The following is a 20,544-nucleotide window of genomic DNA, read 5'->3' on the forward strand; positions in this document are numbered from 1 at the left end:
GCCTGGCATGGAGAACCAAAGATGAATGAGACATGGAACTCACCTTTAAGGAGTGCACAGACCAGTATGGAGATACCCATGGCAGCACATTGTTACTGTGAGCATGAGAATGGCTGCAGTATGGAAGAAACAGAGAGAACCGTGGGCAAAAGGAGAGAGTCCTGACTGTGAGAAGCCCTCCTCCTTCTCTGCTAAATCCTGCCCCTCCTCAGGCTTCTGCCTTCACTCTGTTTAGATTCAGGGTCGTGTCTCTCTACATGATAAACCAGTCGCACCTCTCTTCTACTTAAACTGTTTTGTGGCCTCCCACTACTTTGGAGTAAAACACCTCAGCGTGGCATGCAAGGCCCATCTTCATCTGACAGGGTAGTACAGTGGTTTGGAGCTCAGGCTCTGAAGCCAGGCAACAAAATTTTAATCTTGGTTCTACCATTTATGAAACATGTGACCTTGGCCAGAAATTCTCTGTGCCTCGGTTTCTTCATCTGTAAAATGGGGTTGATGGCTATATTAACTTCATAGGATTATTGTGAAGATTAAATGAGTTAATATGCATATAAACCTTTAGAAGGTTCTTGGTGTGTGAAAAATATTCAATCATTATTGGCTATTTTTCTCAGTTTTTACTCATTTTCTTCTCAGCACCTATCTCGTGTTGAGAAACTTTAACCCCTAGTTATCTATTATTGTGTTGCTTGCCCCATTTTCTGTGTTGTCATGTTATTTCTCTCAGGGATGACTCTATTCTCCTTTGAGGCAGTATACATTGTATATGTGTCTGTACTCCTGAGACACCCACAGTGATAGGTATATGTTAGGGTGACCAGCCATCCCAGTCTGCCTAGGATGACAGGCTTGCCAGGATGACAGGCTTGCCAGGACATGGGACTTTCTGTTTTAAAACCAGAGAAGTCCTGGGCATACCAGGACAACTTATCCACCTTACATCTGGTAGTCACTTTGATACTGAATTCGGTTCATTTTGCCCATTGCACAGTGATGCCAATCACCGAGATGATGAGTTTGCAAAGAGAAAGGGTTTAATCACAGAGCAGCCAAGCGAGGAGGCAGGAGAACCAATCTCAAATCCACCTCCCGGAGAAATGGGGATCAGGGATGTTTATGGGATAAAGGTGTGGGGTGGTCTGAAGTGGGAATAGATGATTGGCGGTAAGGAGAAGGGAGGTAATTTATGATCTGCACAAGCGTAGTCAAGCTTCATGGCTTTTTCTAGGATGCATGTTCACAAAATGGTGGCTTTACTATGATCTGAGGGTGGAGTTTTCAGCTCCTTGACCTCAAAGGGTCACCTATGGGTCATCTAGCACAGGCCCAGTTGATGAGTCGGTGGTCTTAACCAGCCTTAACTGGCCAGGGAGTCAACTCTCAGTTCCTGAAAAACTCAAGCACCTGTTACCATGGTGACCCAGGCCATCAGAGATGTTATCTGTAGGGTGGGTTTTAGTAATGCATCATCTAACCACTTTCACAAACAGACAACTGAGTATAGTTAACTGAGTATAGTTAAAGCAAGTTGAGCCCCGGTTTCAACTTCAGTTTTGCTTTTTATTTATCTCTTTTTAAAAATTTTTTTAAGATTTTTTATTTTTCCTTTTTCTCCCCAAAGCCCCCTGGTACATAGTTGTGTATTTTTAGTTATGGGTCCTTCTAGTTGTGGCATGTGGGACGCCACTTCAGCATGGCTTGATGAGCAGTACCATGTCCGCACCCAGGATTCAAACCAGCAAAACCCTGGGCCGCTGAAGCCAAGCACGCAAACATAACCACTCGGCCACGGGGCCGGCCCCTTATTTATCTCTTATTGCTTCCAAATTTAACTTGAAAGCAAGCTTGCTTTGGCTTTGCCACAAATTTTTATTTATTGGCTAGAAAATACAAAATCACAGCCTCTGGCTTTCTTTGGGGTTCCTTGAGGTTCCCTAACGTTTAAAGCGGAAAATTTGAGGGATTCCTGAAAAAAAAAACCTCTCCCGTCAGCTCTGGGTATATTTTCTAGAAATTAAGGACAACTGCATAAGAGCCTTCCTCAACCTGACCCACAGCCCCAGAGGTTTCCTCCTGTGGGTCATTTCCCACCTCTGCGGGTGTTTCCATCATGACTCTGAGTACTTGCTTCATTTGCTTTCCAGAATTGACGCACCTTTATTTAACTAAGTGGCAGAGCCTCTTTCCTCACACAGGGATCATCTGGTTTGGTGTGAATTCCCCAGGTGGGGCCAAAGGATTTTTCTTCCTTTTCCGCCTCAGCCCCACCCCCACCTCACCTGCTGTAGGATGGCATTTACCTTGGGCAGTTGCTGTTCAGACAGTGTAGGATCCATAGCCTCTCTTGGTATTCCTTAAAGCTGTGACACATTTGCTGAAGGCTTGCTCATCTGCAGTACAATCAAGAGGCTGGGTGAACAGCCTCTGAAAAGCTCCACCCCTGTGTATTAGTTTGCTAGGGCTGCTGTAACAAGGGATCACAAATTGGGTGCTTAAACAAAAGAAATGTATTGTCTCACAGTTCTAGAGGCTAGAAGTCCAAGATCAAGGTGTCAGCAGGGTTGGTTCCTTCTGAGGGATATGAGGGAGAATTGTTCCATGCCTGTCTCGTAACTTGTGGTGGTTTGCTGGCGATCTTTGGCATTCCTCGGCTTGTAGATACATCCCCGGATCTCTGCCTTCCCCTTCGCACAGTGTTCTCTTTTGGTGTGTGTCTGTCTCTTTAATGGGGTTCTTTTTGTAAGGACACTTTAGGGCCCCACCCTACTTTGCTATGACTTGGTCTTGACTAATTACATCTGCAATGACTGTGTTTCGAGGTCTCATTATTAGGTCCTGGGGGTTAGGACTTCAACATATGAATTTAGTGGGGGGACACAACACAATCTTTAACACCTCCATCTTCAGATGAGTCCCAAAACCTCCATGGAGACTGGAGGCCAATTCTCTGTGGGCAAAGTAAAGCAACACACCGTCCTTGCTCCCTAATCCTTTTCAATTCTCCACTCACTTTGCGTGTGACCCTGACTGTTTCTGCTGCCAGATTCACATCGTCACCAGCAACTACTTGTTCATCACTCTATAGGGCATTGTGCAACTAGAGGGATATTCAGAAATATACTGTACACCTGGGTCACCAGCTCTAAATCAAGGTAAACCAAGAGATCTTTTTTAAGGGAAACCTGCTCAGGAAAAGTCATATCCGTGGCATAGGTGTAATAACTATTATAAAGGCAGTGGCTTGCATCCTGACAAATAATAATTACAAGTTGGTTGCCTTTTAAAATGATCTGGAGAATACCATGGTGTGTACAGACGTGGAGGAGTATGTGTGGGAGCGAGTGTGTGTGGGTGAAAGTGGTATGCATGCAGCAGCTTATGATAAACAAAATCAGGCTCCTCCCCAACCTTCCTGCAAGTAGTAAGCCTTCCCTGGGCACAGGGAATGGTCTGCATCTCCTCAGCCTGTGCCTGCTTCCTTCTGTCAGCTCCCTGAGTTGCTGACCCCTTCCCCTCCAAAGAGATAGCACTGTTCCAAAAGATAAACACCAGTAGTTACAAGGAACTTGGGGGAAAAGTTGAGCAAGTCTCCCAGTTATTGTCTCCCTGGCGTTCTCACATAGAAACCCAGAGATCTTTGTGGATGAGGTATTTCCGACTCTGGCGGTTAACTGCCTGAGATGTGGGGGCAATGATGGATCTTTGCGGTGGGAGGGGAGCGGATGGGGAATGAGGATTCTCGCTTGTCTCCTCACTTCTTTCCAGGGACGCCCCACCTCTGAGAAATTCCAGGGACGGAGGAGGCACCTAGCTAGTGCCCGCTGGTGCTGAGCTGCCAAGCAGGCTGCTAGCTTGCTGAGAGGCGGCGGGTGAGCTCGGCGCTCCGCTCCTCGGTGCCAGATCAGGGAGCTGTCGGCTCAGCGCCCACGCCCTGTGCTCCAGCTTTGGGCAGCCCCGGGTGGGCTGGGGGAAGGCGCGAAGCTCGGTCCGTGACTGCAGGTTGACTTTCCCTCCCTGTTGTTGCCGGCAGAACACATACACCAATGCTGACAAGCTCCTAGAAGCAGCGGAGCAGCTGGCCCAGACGGGGGAATGTGACCCCGAGGAGATCTACAAGGCAGCTCGACACCTGGAGGTGCGCATCCAAGACTTTGTGCGCAGGGTGGAGCAGCGGAAGCTTCTCCTGGACATGTCTGTCTCCTTCCACACGCACACCAAAGAGGTAAGGGGAGCTGGTGGAGACAGGGCATTGGCTGGGTTGATATGTTCTGGCCAGGGGCAGGTCCGTTTCCTGGTAAGATGGTCCCCAAGGTATGCCCAGTATCTTGGGGGTCTTAGGATTACTAGCTTCCTGATGGTGATGATATTAACAATTTGCTCCTGATAACCTGTATTTAGGTCTCAACCAAAATGCAGCAAAATTTCCTCCTCGTCCCTAGTGAGGAGGGGGTGGCAGAAGCAGGTGGCCTGGGGAGTCTGCTACAGCGTTCAGTCTGCAGCTGGAGAAATTAGGGAATCCCTGGTATAGAAACTCACTGCGGGAGGAAACAGAAAACAGCAGAGACTCCCTCCCGTCTCATCCCTAATTTCTCTTGGTTGCTGTTTCCTGTCAAAAATCAGAGTCCTGCAGAACTTGATCATCTTTGCTACCAGCAAGGAACATACAGAGTTTGCAAATGTTTCATATGTTTATTTATTTTTTTAAAACAAGGGATTCAATCTTTTTAATGAGGTCACCCGCAGGGGCATGTTAAAGTGAATTGGTCCTCACCTTGCCTGATCGTGGAGTGGCGGCCAGCGAAGGAAGGGGGACCGAGGTGCCCTCCACACAGGAGGAGGCCAGCTGGGCTTAAACCTGGCCCTGAATAGTTCTCGAAGTGGAGACAGGAGAGGGGAGGTTGGATTACGTTCTGTTGTTGGCAAGGCAGAGGGGCCCTTAGAGAGGAGGAGGGTTGCAAACCGGTGATTGCCTTTCATTTCTGATTACTGTGGGCACTCTGAAATGGAGTAAGTGGCCAGTGAGGAGGCACACTTAGCGTCTTCTATAATACCACCCTTGGCAGATGGACTCCTTAGGTGTATGCATGCTTGTGTTCCCCCAGGAATTCATTTTAATGGAGTATTAATTAAGGTTTAATTGCTGCTCAGGAAAAGAAAAATTAACCCTACTTAATTAAGTTGATTTTTTGATATTTGAAATGCGTTAAGAAGCCTGGTTGTTACTACTTCACAGGCTTTTCTGGCACTTTGTGAGAATGAATGCGAAGCAGTGCAGCGCCTGTCAGAGACAAACCTGAAGAGATGATGTTTTCTAAACTGAGATTCCCCAGGCAGCTGAAGGGCTGGGGAGCTAGCCCCCTGACGCTGGCTCTGCTTCCTCTCCGTGGGACCCACAACCACTCTCTGATGAGTCTCTGTAAATCGAGGGGATTAGCTTTAATCCAGGTTTTCCTGCCTGGTTGTCTGCTTGCTTGTGGCTCACCCACTTCTTAATAATGGCCTCGAAAACCAAAGGCATGTGTATTCTCTTTTAATTATGATCCTGTGGGTGATGGAATGGAGTGTGAATAAATGGGAGTCATGTTCCTTGTGAGGGCTGTGGGGGTGCTGGCTCCCCAAGGAGTTGGTGGACAAGGTCAGTTTCCATGGAAATGCCACTCCTGAAAGGGCGACCATGGCTTCCAGGAAGCCTTTCTAGCCACATCTCCCACCTTCTCGACATGGAGCTAAAAGGCTGGGATTCTAGTCCAGATTCTGCTGCTACAGAACCATGTGAACTTGTGCAAATCACTATGTCCCTGGGCTCCCTCATCTATAAAATTATGCAGTTGGACTCAGTGGCTATAAGGCCTCTTATGGTTTTCATGTGAGTCCAAGATTCCTTTCTTTTTCTTCTCGTCTTCTTCTGTATTTGATATTGATAATAATAATAATTAATAATAATAGTAACTAAGCCTGGAGTAGTCCAGGTGATTTTTCTAGCCTAAGATTTAGTTCATGGTAAGCACTCAGTGTATATTAGGTAGTATTTTTTAAAATTTGGGTACCTACTACTTGCCAGACACGTATATCATCCTCATGTTAGTCTTATGATATAGATTTTATTAAACATATTTTCATGTGGGAAAACTAAGGCTCAGAAGGATCTCCGTCTGAGGTTACAGAGCTTCTCAGTAGCACAGCAGAGATGTTACCTGTGCTCCTCTCGAGTGCCCTGGGGCTCTTAACCACCAGCCCCGCTCACTGTCTTCCTTTTTTCCTCTTGAGTCTCCTCTGCTGTTCTTCCTTCTCCTTACTCTTCTATTTCCCCTTTACATTTTCAAACCCAAACACAGGGACTTGATGGGCAGGGCAGATCTTAGCTGAGAAGTGTAAAGTGTTACCAGGGTTGAGGGTGTGGGAGATGGGAATAGTCATTGTTAACCATGGTTTTCCCAGATTTCTCTCCAACCTTCTAAGCTTGGTCCTATTTGAACCTGAGACTTGCTCTCCCACTCAGACTCAGCTTATAGAAGCACATTCATGTGAAATAGTACTAAAGAGAGCAACTCGATACTAAGGCAGGGGAAGAAAGAGAGAGGGAACTATGATGTATTTAGCTTCTGCCATGTGCTAGACTATCTATCTATCTGTCTAATCACTAGCCATGAGAATTGTCATTTTTTATTCCAGTTTTGCAGATCAGAGAAATTAATAATTTGCCCAGAGTCTTATAGCTAGGATGTGGTAAATGTAGGAATTGATCTCAAGTCCTTCTGACTCCAAAGCCCATGCTTTTTCTTCTTTGCCATGTAGACTTGCATATAAAGGCCAGGAAATAGAGGCTGGGAGGAGTTTTCTCCAACAGGGAATTTATTCAAGCAAGCGGCTGTCAGGAAGTAGCATAGTCTTATTCCTTGGATCCCAAAATATGAGAGAAATTAGGAGCAGTCCTGCCTGGATGCAAAGGGGGTGTGTGACTGTGAGGATCTTTCGATTCAAGAGATGTACAGCTCTCAGATTCTGACTGTTTGTCAGGATGGAAAGAAAAGCATCATTTTGAGTGGCTGTCATGGAGGAGCTGTTCTTGGGGCCATCCAGCTGGACTTGCTATCTGCATGTTCCCTTTCAGTCACCTTCCCACTCCCAAACTAGTCTGTCCGAGGCCCCATTTAAGCAGGGTAGAGAATAAGACATATGTGTATGTTTGTACACACCTATGTATTGTGTATGCATATACATATATTTGCATGTGTATCTGTGCACACATACACATATGTGTGTTACACACACACATTAAGTACAGCGAGATCTTAGATGCCAGGGAGGTCTGATTTCCAGATCTAGATCTTCATTGGGTATGCTGTGTACCTTTGGGAAAATTACTTAATGTCTGTTACTTGGTGATAATGATGATGATGATGATTACAAAATCGAGTAGTAGAATGCTCACCTATTTTTTTCTTGACAATGGGAGGCTAGTCATTTCTCCTAAAAAAGAAAAGAAGGCAAAAGCCCATTCTATCACATTTTTGACCTACTCTAGTTCTCTGACTTGAACTCTACAGGTAATATAAGTAAAGACAGGCGGGGTGGGGAATCTGAACTGCCCATGGGAGCTTTCCTCACCTGTATAGCAGGTAGAAGTGGATTATTAGTAGGCAGAAGTGAGCATCCTTGGATGATCTAATGAAGAAGGACCTCCTGTGGTTTGATCTTTCTGTATTCTATTTAATACCTCTCAAGATGCACTCCCTTTCAAACCTTGCTAAGTGTGGGTCCTATTTGATCCTAGGTCAATTAACTCTTGACTCCTTCATCTTGACTCTATAGTCCAACTTCTGGCTTTTTTACTCCAGGCAAGATTAGTGGCCAAGTCTACTAGTGTGCAAGTCTCTTAGGGAATTTTGAGTTGGTATGGTTGTTTTTCCCTCTTATGGTAAATAGAGTGAATGGAAGGATGATCTTCTGCTCAGTTTTGTTAAAATGGCCTTGGGTGGTATTGAGTTTGCTGATAAATATTGTCATAGATCCTTCCTGCCTAGTTATGGTTGCCTCCTTCCTTCCTTCTTTCTCCCTTTTTCTTTCTTTCTTCCTACCTACCTACAATCATTTGCTGAATTTTTGCATTAGTGCCAATGCATAATAGAAAATCATTATAGGATGTAATTTTGAAGGAATTAAAGCCCCCTTTATAGGAGATTTCTGAGCAGGAACTAAATATCTATCTTCATAAATTATTTAACCTAGACTTCCTATGACTCCCCAGGCTAAAGTTCATAATTTTACTTTTCCCACTTCCTACATCAAAAGATTTACTCTAATTAGGATCATAGAGGAAACAGAAGGAAGATACAAAAAACATATCCTCCAGGCTCATTTCTCCTGCAGACTGAAGAGTCTGCTTAATTCTATTGGCCCTGCTTTGTGAATTCTTGGCGACCATAGGAATCTGGAGGGTTAAACTTTCTAACCATTTCATTGCAGTTTTATTCATAATCTTGAATAATTAGGAACCATCTAAATATCTCATGTTGGGTAATTCATTAAACAAATCATAGTTCAACTTTATAGTGAAATATTATGCAGTCATTACAAATCACCTTGTCAAAGATCATTAATGGCATGAGAAAGGACTTGTGATATAATATATAAAAACTGTATGTCCAGCATGACCGCAATTTCAATCACACACAAAATAAAGCCTAGAAAGAAATATACAAAGAAGTTAAGAATGTTATGGGTGATTTAATTTTCCTTTGCATATTTTTTTGTTTTGTAAGTTTTCTTCAGTGATATTTTTCAGTTGAACAGGGATGTTATTTTACAAAAAAAAAAAAAAAATCCTTTTTATCCCTACTTAGAAGAGGTACACAATACAAAGAGGTGACAAACATGTCCTTGGGACCTTCTTATGCATCCAGAGCCTCAGCTATGAGTACAAATTATGCTGAACTTTCAAATATCTTCTTTTTGCCTGGGTACAAGAGGGCAGCTGGCTGTTTGCTGGTCTAGAGAGCTAGGGAGGATATAGGAAGAAGCATTTACCCAAGTCTTCATTTTCTTTGTCCAGCGAAAAGTCGTTTGTAGCAAGTGTCATCTGCTCTGTAGAGATTGTCCAGACAGGCTTTTCTTTCCTTGCTGTGTTTCCATGGAAATGCTGCAATTGCTGGGCTTTCAAAATATCCATTTTTAGATATTTTTGTAGTAATAACATGAGAGTCAAATGAACTAAGGAGTGTGGCCAAAATAATCAACCTCAGCTCTTTATTAGACAGCTTAATTAAATGCCCATTTCCATTTGCTTGTAACCTTGTGAAATCACTCTTCCATGCTATTTCCTGCTCAAATAGGTACGATCACACGTACACACTCCGCAGACACATGTGCACGTGTTCTTGTACCCACCCACTGTAGAACCACAACTAAATCAGTCTTCACAAGGGGTGATGGCCTCAAGAACACAACAACTTCACCCTCTCTTTCACTTACCAAACTGTCATAATGTTTATCTAAGAAATAAAAGCTGGTATTTGATGCCAAAGAAAAACGATCTCTTCAAAATGAGAAAGGGGCGGTTCACGCTGTGGAACTCGTGTCCTTTCAGTATCTCTAGGGGTGAGTCAATTGTGTCAGCATGGTGGCTGCCAGAGCCACACAAATGGAGCAGCCAATCAGCAGCAGAAGATGATGGAGTAAACTTACCTCTTTCCTCAACCGCTCATCCATAAGCTTCATTATTTCTACACACCTCCTGGTTTCTCCCTCTCTTGTCTCTCCTTTCCTACCATTTTCATTTATTCCTTTCTCAGGCTGCCCCAGTCTGCAAGCAGGATAGGGTCCACGGGCTGGCCCTGCCTGAACTCACTGGTTTCACTACTAAACTAACCTTACACAGGGCACTGAAAGGCTCCCTTCACTTTCCCCCTGCCAAGGTTCTAGAAATTCTCAAATTAGGCCCATTCTTTTGGATGTAGGTATTTTGGGCCACAACCACGTATATTCTCTGAGAGAAAGAGCACATAAAGCCATGTAAGTGCGTGTTTCAGCATGGACCAAGTAATCATTGCCAAGCAGAGAGCAGAACTCTGAAAGAATGGGTCACAGGACAGCTGCGTTTGATCAAGAAGAGGGGATCTAGAAATGGCTGAAACATGAGATTCTTTCTGGTGAGCAGGTGGGTTGATGGAGAAGGTACAGTGCTAACATGTTAGACTCTAGATAAGCAGAGGGTAAAGAGGATTATCCTAGGGAGAGAAACCAAAATGAAGAACAGAAGAAAAAAACGTGTAGTTCTGCTACAAAACTACCTTATTCACTCACGATTTTACCTACTAGGCCATTATTGGCTTGTGGTAGCCTGAAGTGAGAGATCATTCTGACTGGGTCTCATTGACTGCCTGATAATTAGTAAATTAGTAATAGAAGTGGCTCTCTGATTTGGATTCTTTTCAAAGCAGTGTAGGCATGCTCTTCAGGAGTAAGTCATTTGGGCACATACACGGAAGGAAACCTACAAGACATTCAGATAGTAGGCAAGTTACAGCCTAAGAAATGGAATATTGACCCTTACTCATAGTTTAATGACACTAATGTTTATTTCTGTCCACTTTTGCCTCCAAGGTGCTTATTCAAAATTATGAGCCTGCAATTTAAATTTGCTGCCACCAGGAGGTGACTGTGTGCATGTGGTCTCATGGGATTTCAAGTGGCTCGCTACTCAAGCTTTCCAGGTTATTAATAGTATCTTAACTTGTTATCCTCAAACTGGTGCTAAACTCTCTGGACTTTGGATGTCTTGGTGTCAAAGCTGTGACTGCAGTTTTTCAGTGTAGAGAGGCATTTCTGTTGCTGCCCTCTTCTTTACTTCAGCTTCTGAAGAGAAACCATAGCATGTAAGAGCTGCAAGGGAGTTTAGAGGCAAGCTAGAGAAACCCCCCACACATGTACACATATACGCATTTCATTTTAAATATGAAGTAATTGAAGTAAGATAGTTTTCCCATGGTCACAGAAGTAGCTAGATAAGGGCAGAATCAAGAATTGTCCCCAGTAAATGTCAATTCAGTTCAAGAATTCCTTTCCCTCTGGGTTTTTTGCTTGTTGGTGGGTTTATTTGTTTGGTTTTACAGGAAGAAAATCAGAGAAAGATGTCACTAACGCTTTGTCTGTGGTGCTGTAATCCCGTTCCCTATCTGGGACAAATTTGCTTCCGTCACTGGCAGTTTTAGTTGGCATTTTATCCTCTTGAAGGTAGACCACCGCTTCCTTTCCTTATCTGGCTGCTGACCCCTGGGCTTAGCTGCATCGAGTGTTATACTTGGTTGTTTTTCTCTTAGCTGATTTGCCTTAGCAGTAGGTTTTAACTCTACCTTAGACAAGAGTTTCTTATAGTTCAGTAGCATATATGAACAGAAATTTGAGAACTCAGTTTCAGTTCACTAATCACAGAATATTTGGGGGGAGGACACGTTTTCTAATGAGAGTGACTTCAGAGGCCAGTGTGTCTCCTTGGATGCCCTAGTCTTTCCCTAGTCTTTTTGTTTGTACCACTGACCCCTCATTTTTGTTTGGCGGTTTTTGTCTTTGACTGTCCCTGCAGTGTAGCTGCATGAGGAGGGAGTGTGGTGAGCCAGGTGGGTTTCCTCAGAAAGGAATGATGCCGACTTTCTTCTCTAGACCTCCACAAGTTTTTATTAAGGAGAAAAAAAGGACCTCCAAGCTATGAAGCCATTAACATAGCTTCGGGATGGTACTGAGAACAAAATTATCTTGAATACAGTAAAATCCTCAAGATACCTGTAAGCCTGTCACCTATCACTCTTATTCCTGTAACAGCGAGTGCCAGCCTTACCCTACTCAGTCTTCAGTCTCAATGTCTGTCCCCCATGAGACATCGAGTTTGTTTAGATGATCTGCTCCATGTCCACAATTTCCATCTCTCTCTCTTCACGTCGTCTTTTCTTCGCTTTGCGTTTTTTCCCCCAGAAATGTCTAGATTTTCCTGTCTCTAGGTTTCCCTTAGACATCCCAAGACAAAGCTGCAAAATCAGAAAAGAGAAGCCCAGCCCAACCTAGCATATTGAAGAACCAAATCCAGTGTTGATATTTTACCAATTCCAAAATGAAGTGGTACTTCAAACTATCCCTCTGCCTTCTAGTGGGAACTAGAGATGGCTTGCATCAAAAATATCTTTGAAATATAATAATAGCTAGCACTTACTGTATGCCAGGCACTGTTATATATATCAGGCACTCGGTATATATATCACTTAGAAACAGTGCCTGGCATGTAGTGAGTGCCATATGTGTGTATGTATATATATAACTTATTTTTGTGTGTATACATGCATATATATATCAACTTAGTAATCTTTACAACTCCGTGGGGGTAAGCACTATTATTATCCTCATTTTACTGATAAGGAAAACTGACGTGCAGAGAGAGTAGGTTACTTACCCAAGATTATATAGCTAATATGTGGTAGAACTGGGGTTTGAAACTCTTAACTACTATGCTATATTGCCTCTCTCTGCAATAATTGTTGAGAATCCATTCTTTCTCTTTTTATTGTTTTGCTGGGAAAGATTCAGCCTGAGCTAATATCTGTTGCCAATCTTCCTCTCTCATTTTTTTTTTCTCCCCAAAGCCCCAGTACATAGTTGTATATTCTAGTTGTAAGTCCTTCTAGTTCTTCCTTGTGAGCTGCCACCACAGCACGGCTACTGACAGACGAGTGATGTGGTTCTGCAACCAGGAACCAAACCATAGGCCACCAAAGCAGAGTGTGGTGAACTTTTTAACTACTAGGCCATCAGGGCTGGCTCAAGAATTCATTATCTCTTAACCAGGGAATTCAGCACACTTGGAAAATGGTTTTACTTTCTAGACAAAACTACAGCCAGAAAGGATGAAATGACATTAAGCTATAGTAACCAATATCCTGAACTTCCTGGTTTAATAGTGATTTGAAATAAGTACAATTCATACTTGTAGGAATATGTGTCCCAGTTTATATGGTCTGGAAAACTTGTTTTATGTTTTTATAACAAAAAACTTAGTTGTAAAAAAAAAAAAAGCTGAACTACTTACAACAGATTACAAGCTGCTAAATGATAGGGACACTGAGTAGTAATAATTTGTATTCCATCTAACAGTCATCACGATGCTGTAAGCTTATTAATAATGCTGTATGTTTGTTTAGAGCATTAATAATAAGTAAATCATTCCATCCTCATAATCCTTGAAGTGAGCAGGGCAGTTCTTATTCTCATTTTGTAGATTAGGAGACTGAGGCTCAGAGAGATTCTCACCTGTCCAAGGGGGCATTCCTTATATCCTCCCCCCTTATTTGCTACCTCCAGGGCTTGTTACTCTTGTTAACCCAACCTCTTCTGCACATTAGGGGCCTCCCCTGTCTAAAGAACAAAGAACAACTTGTCTGAAATCTGAAGACTATTTTTATCTCTCTTTATTGTTTCTTTTCTTATCTCTTGTTGTAAAGACCATACCATGATTTACCATACTGAGAACCAACTAGCTGACGTGATATTCTCGAGGTGGATATTTATCCATGTTTTTAACGTGGAAGACTTAAAGAATGTTAGAACCAGAAGGGAACTAACCATTTTATTTTATGTTTTCCCCAACCTGTTTACACATGAAGTCATGGAGATCAAAGGGTATAGTGATTTGCTCAAAGGTACCGTGAGTTATGGGAAGAAGAGGAGCCAAAATCTACATCTTCTGACTCTATCAATTTTCGCTCTGTACTGGCTTTTGTCCTGGTAGAGCCCTAAGCTTATCTTTTCTTCCAGCCAGGTGAAGATTCCTGGTTTCTAAGCAAATATCAGACTCATCTTTCCCTCCATCATTTATGAAAATGCTCAATAAGGGTAATCATAATGGAATATGGTAGCAAGCCAGTGGAGACCTATTTTCAGTATGAGGAAGAACTATCAATAAATGAATTTCTAGTAATTCGATTCGACTCCTCATTTCAAGTGCTTATTCTGTTCAAAACACTATACTTAGTTCTTTTAAGTTGTCTGACCAGTAATATCATCCTGACTGCATTTCATCATCTTGAATGTCGTGGAGGAATATCTCATACTTATATTGAAATTAAGATAAGCTACATTTTTAGCATTCAACTTTCTAACCAACCTAGCAATCCTGAAAAGAACAAAATAATTTAGCATAACACGTATTTTCTTAATTAATCTTATTTTGTTCTTGTTGAGCATCACATTCTTTTTTGCATATTTGCAAAATCATGATACATCTCTAGGAATCAGTGTCCAGCTGCCTGGAAGAAGTGTGCAGAGCCCTCCTTTCTGAAAGATGAAATATCTGTCCATCACCAGTCTCCTGTTCATCCTAGTCTCCCAAGATGAATGATCTCCCTGTTCTAAGACTAAAAGTTTCCCTAAACCACAAGGAAGTTAAGCCAAGGATGGTTCCCATCCATAGGGAATGTTGACCCTAGTGGAGTAAACCTAGCAGAGATGAGTAATGAATATAAATATGGGAACATGAACTGACCCATAGATGTGCTGATGAGAAGGACAGTCTGACATTGCACTGACTGGTTGATGGTAGGTTGGGTCACCCCAATCTGACTCTCTTGTCCTTACCCCAGCCCTGGCCTCTCCTATCTGCCCTGAGTGGAGTCTCTGCTCTCTCCCCAACAGTTGTGGACATGGATGGAAGACCTTCAGAAGGAGATGCTAGAGGATGTCTGTGCAGACTCAGTGGATGCGGTCCAGGAACTGATCAAGCAGTTCCAGCAGCAGCAGACCGCCACTCTGGATGCAACGCTCAACGTTATCAAGGAAGGCGAAGACCTTATTCAGCAGCTCAGGTCAGCGTCTCCCTCCCTGGGGGAGCCCAGCGAGGCCAGGTCAGCATGGGCAGTGCTTTCCAGTGGGAAATGCCTTGGACTAGACACGAGATAAGTCATGTCCCAGTCTTGGCTCAGCCACAACCAGCTTTGTGGTCTTGTGTGAGCTTCAGTTTCTCCATCTGTCAGATATAAAAATGCCTGCCTCATACTCAACTTAAGTTTAGATTGAAATAGTAAATGGAAAATCTCAAAAGTTCCAAAGCATTTTTTATCATTCATGATGATATTCAGCAATCAATAAGTAATGTATACAAAAATTAACAACATTCAACAAAAGATAAATAACATTTTCATTAAGAATTATGGCATATTTGGTCACGTGGAGAAATAGCCATTCTGGAATACAGTGTTACAGTCATGTGTCACTTAATGATGGGGATATGTTCTGAGAAATGTGTCATTAGGCAATTTCCTCATTGTGCAAACATCATAGAGTGTACTTACACAAACCTAGATGATATAGCCTGCTACACACCTAGGCTAAATGGTACCGATCTTATGGGACCACTATCATATATGCAGTCTGTCATTATGTGTGCATGACTATATTTGGCGTCTGATCTCAGGATGAACTCTGAACTCCATGGCCCCAGTCGGCAGCCAAAAATGGTTGGCTTTGGCCCCATGAGAATGTAAAGAGTGTGTGATGTTGTCCCATTCTACTCTATTACCCACTCGTGACCTTTCCTACCGTTCCTTGCTGCCCAGGAAATAAAACTCCTTCGGTATGAACCTAAACTAATGTAACTGAGAAGGAAAACCTGTCTAAACCTTATATTCATTTAGAATCATCCACACCATCACCTCCTTTCTGTTGGCATCAATATCTAGTTTTCTGTGCCTGTCAAGGGCATTGGCTCCTCAGATCAAGTGTCATGAGGCCTTGAGCAAGCCCTCAGCAACCAGCCCTGTGCCCAGGTGCTGTATAAATAGGATTTGATGGTGCTAATGATGTCTGCCCTCAGGGACTTGTTCCTATCCCAAAATCACTGAGTGCTGGGACCTCTGCCAGCTCCGGACAGAAATAATCTCATCAACAAGTCCCAGGCCAACCCTGGGGCCTGAGGGAATTATTTGAGCTGAGAGGGCTTTTTTCCCCCCACACCAGTTGTCCAATTAAATAAACAATGAGAACTTACCTTTAGACGGCCCTGGCATGTGTTTCTGTTGGAAATTAATCATTTCTATTCCAAACATGCACCTGAGATGTTCTGAGTCCTCCTGTTGCATACTAACAAGATAGCCTCTTTCCCTTCTTCACCCAATTCATCTTCATGAATATATAATACATGACAGTTTTGTCTGCCTACCTGGGAAACTCCACTGTTATTTGCTTCTGAAGAAAATTCCAAATAGTGGCAATCACTTAACCTCTCTGTGCCTCAGCTGCTTCGCCTGTGTAATTAAGGGATTCACTCTAGGAGCTCTGTCAGCTCTAGAATTTTGTGATGGCTTTGTGTTTTCTCTCCAAATACTTTAACAAGCTTGGCTGGCTTCACTCTCTGTGGGGCTGGGTCTATGGAGATGCCACTTGCTCTTACCAACAGCCAACCTTGCACAATGCCTACGGGCTGCAGGCTGCTCAGGGATGGTGAAGGCAGTGATGTGCCTGATGCCTGTTCTACAAGTTTAAGTGCCATGGATTTCACAGGGGACCGTAGGCGTGTGACCAAGAACCACTGCTGACCATTCATTCCCCCACTAGCCTGGCTCCAGCCCAGACTCTCCTCCCTGATATCAAGAGCAGCCAAAGAGAAAAATAAGTACATGGTGCCTAGTGGGCACTTGCAGGATGCCTGACACGCACCGGAGCACACATCTTCTCCAGGTCTCCACGACTCTTGGAGCACTCAGCACTGAAGTTCCTCAGCAGTTTTTGCATCATCTCTGTGATTCCTAGGGAGGATGACACTGACATAGGTGCCGTACAAAATGGTCAGAAATCATTCTCTTCCTCTGAAAGCTGTGTGATAGAGAAAGACTGAGAGGAGCAATCAAAAAGAATGATATCCTCCCAGCAGCAAAGTCCTCAACAGATGCCTAAAGCATAGTGTTGACTACACGTCTTCTGTTCTTTTCATAATTTGGGGCATCCATGCAGTGGAGTTTCATACCCAAATAGACCAGGGAGAGAAGGTAGGGATTGGGAGCTTTCTGAGTGACAGGAGAGGCTCTTGACAAACTGGCCTTAAGCTCCCTTCAGAAACAGACAGTGTGAGCTCAGATGCTATTACTTCTGAGAAAAACGCAGGCTAAAAGGACCGATTTTCAGAAAGCCTGCTGATGAGAGGATTCAAAACTAATGATTTTCCCCTTGTCCTCTGACTTAAATTGTATAAGAAACCAAGACATCACAAGATAATGAATATGCCTGTTTATTTCAAGTTTGGGGCTCTAGCTTACTCAAGGTCCTATAGAATCTAAACTTCTTAATCTCCACAGTTTTCCTGCTATGATGATCTCTTTGGAGGTGTCACCACACGTCACTCTTCTGAGCAGGTCAATATGTTTATCTCTTGATTCCCCTCTATAACGTGTCACCTCCCCCTGCTACTTTTGAATGGACTCCCTGCTCAGAAAACGCACCCCTCCCGTCTCCTTGGCTGGATTCATCCTTTTCTTCAATGCCCAAATCAGAACTCATCTTCTTGAAACGTTGTTGTTGTCCCAGCCTCTTGTGTCCTACCTTCTACGCTCCCCAACTGTGCCTGTGCCCCAGTCACACTTGACACTTCACTTGTGTCCTTTCAGGATTAACAGTCATTTGTACAACACGTTCCTGCTTACAGAGCACGTTCACACGCACCATCTTATTTAACAGCAAACCGTGAAGTGAGCAGGGCAGGGATTATTAAGTCCATTTTCTAGGAGGCAACTGGGGCTCAGGGAGGCGATTTCCCAAGGGCACCAGGCGTGTATGTCAGAGCAAGGACTTAATCTGGGCTTGCAGCCTCCAGGTCCCATGCTTTCCTAACTACAACTTGAAGCCTGTGTAATAACACCAGCCCATAACTTGGGCATAGTATTATAAAGTGGATGAATAATTTTGGCAGCTGTGATCTCATTTTAACAATGATCCTGTGAGGTAGAACTAGGAAGGGTTTTTTTACATGCCTCTAATTTGTCTGCTCTTATGCGTTGTGATTAATGTGTCTAGTCTTATGCATGTGTATGTGTGTGTATTAAAACTACGCGTATTAGACTAAGTATGTGTCTGGAACTATTCCATTTCTCTAATATTTTATGCTTTGTAGAGCTCTTTCCCATATGTTATTTCATTTGACCCCTTTCCCAAACTTGTCTAAGGAATAGGAGAGCAGCTAGTCTCAGAGCTACCATGCTGTGAACCCCAAAGAGGATGCATGTGTCTTTGGTTCGCCTACCGAGCAGATAGTGCCAGGCTCACAGTAGGAGTCTGATAAACGTCTGTTGATTGAATGACTCAACTGATTCACAGCTGCCTTGCTCAGATGAGGAAGGCCCCCTGCTCCTCTGTCACTTTTAACATGGCCAGGCCCCTCCCCTCTTTTCTCCCACTCTGCCACAGGGACTCGGCTGTGTCCAACAACAAGACGCCCCACAGTAGCTCCATCAGCCACATTGAATCAGTCCTGCAGCAGCTGGACGACGCCCAGGTGCAGATGGAGGAGCTGTTCCACGAGCGGAAGATCAAGCTGGACATCTTCCTGCAGCTGCGCATCTTTGAGCAGTATACCATCGAGGTAGAGGTTGGGGAGGAGTGTGGTGGGAGGTAGGGGGGATCATGGAGAGTGCTGGGGAGGCCTGCAGAGTGCCTGCTTCCTGGCCAGGGCACTGCCCCAGGACCTGGGAAAGGAGTGTTGGGCAGTAGCCTGAGGGAATTAGAGGGGATTATGCATCAAGGATACATTTTTAGAAATCAACAAATTCACATTCCACCATGTCATATTCCTTCTGTCCCTCTCACCCCTACTACCAAGCAGAGCTCCTCTCTTCCACTTTCTGTCCAGGGATGACTTCATTGAGAAGGTTTTGTTGGTATTCATTGGTGCTTTGGTTCCTGAAAGACTGTGGAGTTGCCTGTTTGGTGATGGAGGTAGAGTCGTTGGATTCTATAGCTTCATGAGTAGGGAGGTGTTAAACTTAGGAAGCCTCCTCAGCTGATGACTGTAGATCAGGGATTAGATGAAATCACACAGCAGCCAGGGAGTCAGGAGCCACAAGAAGGAAGACCTGTATCCTCAGTTTGCTTTATGCTCATTAAAAGTCAGTCTGTGCGAAGGCCATGTGTTGGTTCATCTCATAGGTTCATCAGTTCCTTCTGGGAAGGTCCACACTGGGTGTTCTGGTATATTTATGTCCCCTTGGTGACATGCCTGCCCCGCATAATATCTACCTTTTATTATTTTCCATTATGAATCAATAATTAAAGCCAGGCCAGTAGAGTTTCTGGGGTATAAAGATTATCTAGCACCTAAAGCGCATTGTCCTTTTCAGGGACGGCGAAGGGTTAAATTAAAGGCAGTCTTCTCTTTGCAGCTGGCTGATGTGGTGTAAGGGAAAGGCAATTCTCCATCCACCATTTTTTTAAACTTTCTTTAGCATTCCAGCCATCTCCTCTGAGTTGTGACTTCTGAGTGTCTGGGACTAATCTTCCCAACAGTATCTGTGGAAACGTCCATGGATCTGGTTTGGAAGGAAAATGAGGTTTTTTTTTTTAGCGTTGAAAGCACCACTATCCCAATCCCAAACCCGTGGAGGACCAGAACACTGTCCTGGCAGCAGCTACCCTTTTCTTCAATCCTGAGACCAAGATGTTTTGTATAGAAAATCGGAAATGTTAAGAAAAGCAGTCCTAAGGCAGTCCTTCTATCCCTCGCTGTCTTATGACCCTTCTCTTCTTATAAACACCTCTACCCCTGCCTCCCTGGAAGCCACTGCAATTTCTTGCATAAAGATCTCATCTTCTAAAAGGTACCTTCTGGGCTGTTGCTGGAACAAAGGAAAAGATAAGTCTTTAAAGCTAGATCTCGATTATCCTTCCAACTTATTCCATAACTTTAGAAGAATTTATTTATAAGTAGTACAACAAGTTGTAGATTTAATACAAGTAGCATTAAAACATATATTGAAAGACCAGTTAAAATGCCAGTGGAAAATTAGCGATATTGGCATGTAGTGAAGAGGGAATGTGGTGGGGATTCACTGCATAAAGGTGGGCTGACGAAGGCAATAAAGAAGGAAAGAGGATGTGAATTATTGTTCTTTGGTAATTGGGAGTTCTTTGGTAATCACAAAGATAGGTAGCAGTTACATTTAACTGCAGTGATGGAGGCCCCAGGCATTCCCACTATCCATCCTGGCTCTACTTTACCCACCCAGAGTAAGTACAGCCATGGGGAAGTTATGTTAGCAGGAATGCTGTTGTATTCCTTATTTACTCCCCTGTCATTCCAGGTCCACATCAAAAACTGCTCAAGGGGAAGGAAACAATCTGAGGAGTTGGATGTTAAAGTTTTAATTGATTAGATGGCGGTGGTTTTGAGGTCAGGGTTCCTGGTTTGTTTGAGAATGGGTCAGTTGGTTTCACTTTGCCATGGCCTGCACTCCTGACATCAGCTGGGGGCATCGCTAGGGGTGTTTGCCTGCAGTGATTGTGGGAAAATCCATTTCT

General features: G+C 43.7%; 1 protein-coding gene across 36 annotated transcripts in view; it reads left to right on the forward strand.

The window, feature by feature from the left end:
• Window positions 1-20,544, forward strand: part of KALRN (kalirin RhoGEF kinase) — a 637,850-nt gene that overhangs the window by 315,519 nt on the left and 301,787 nt on the right. For 19 of the 36 annotated variants that reach the window (XR_011503193.1, XM_044771435.2, XM_070508998.1 and 16 more), the window contains exons 11-14: window positions 4,037-4,228; window positions 14,680-14,888; window positions 17,334-17,390; window positions 18,439-18,613. Coding sequence is in view for 35 of the 36 variants with exons in the window: in XM_044771435.2 (XP_044627370.1) it covers window positions 4,037-4,228; window positions 14,680-14,888; window positions 17,334-17,390; window positions 18,439-18,613 (633 nt within the window). In the remaining variant the exon portion in view is untranslated. The remainder of the gene's footprint in view (window positions 1-4,036; window positions 4,229-14,679; window positions 14,889-17,333; window positions 17,391-18,438; window positions 18,614-20,544) is intronic. The other 17 variants (XM_014866840.3, XM_044771457.2, XM_044771441.2 and 14 more) reach the window with 3 other exon arrangements.

The sequence above is a fragment of the Equus asinus genome, chromosome 5, assembly GCF_041296235.1.
Source record: "Equus asinus isolate D_3611 breed Donkey chromosome 5, EquAss-T2T_v2, whole genome shotgun sequence".
NCBI lineage: Eukaryota > Metazoa > Chordata > Mammalia > Perissodactyla > Equidae > Equus > Equus asinus.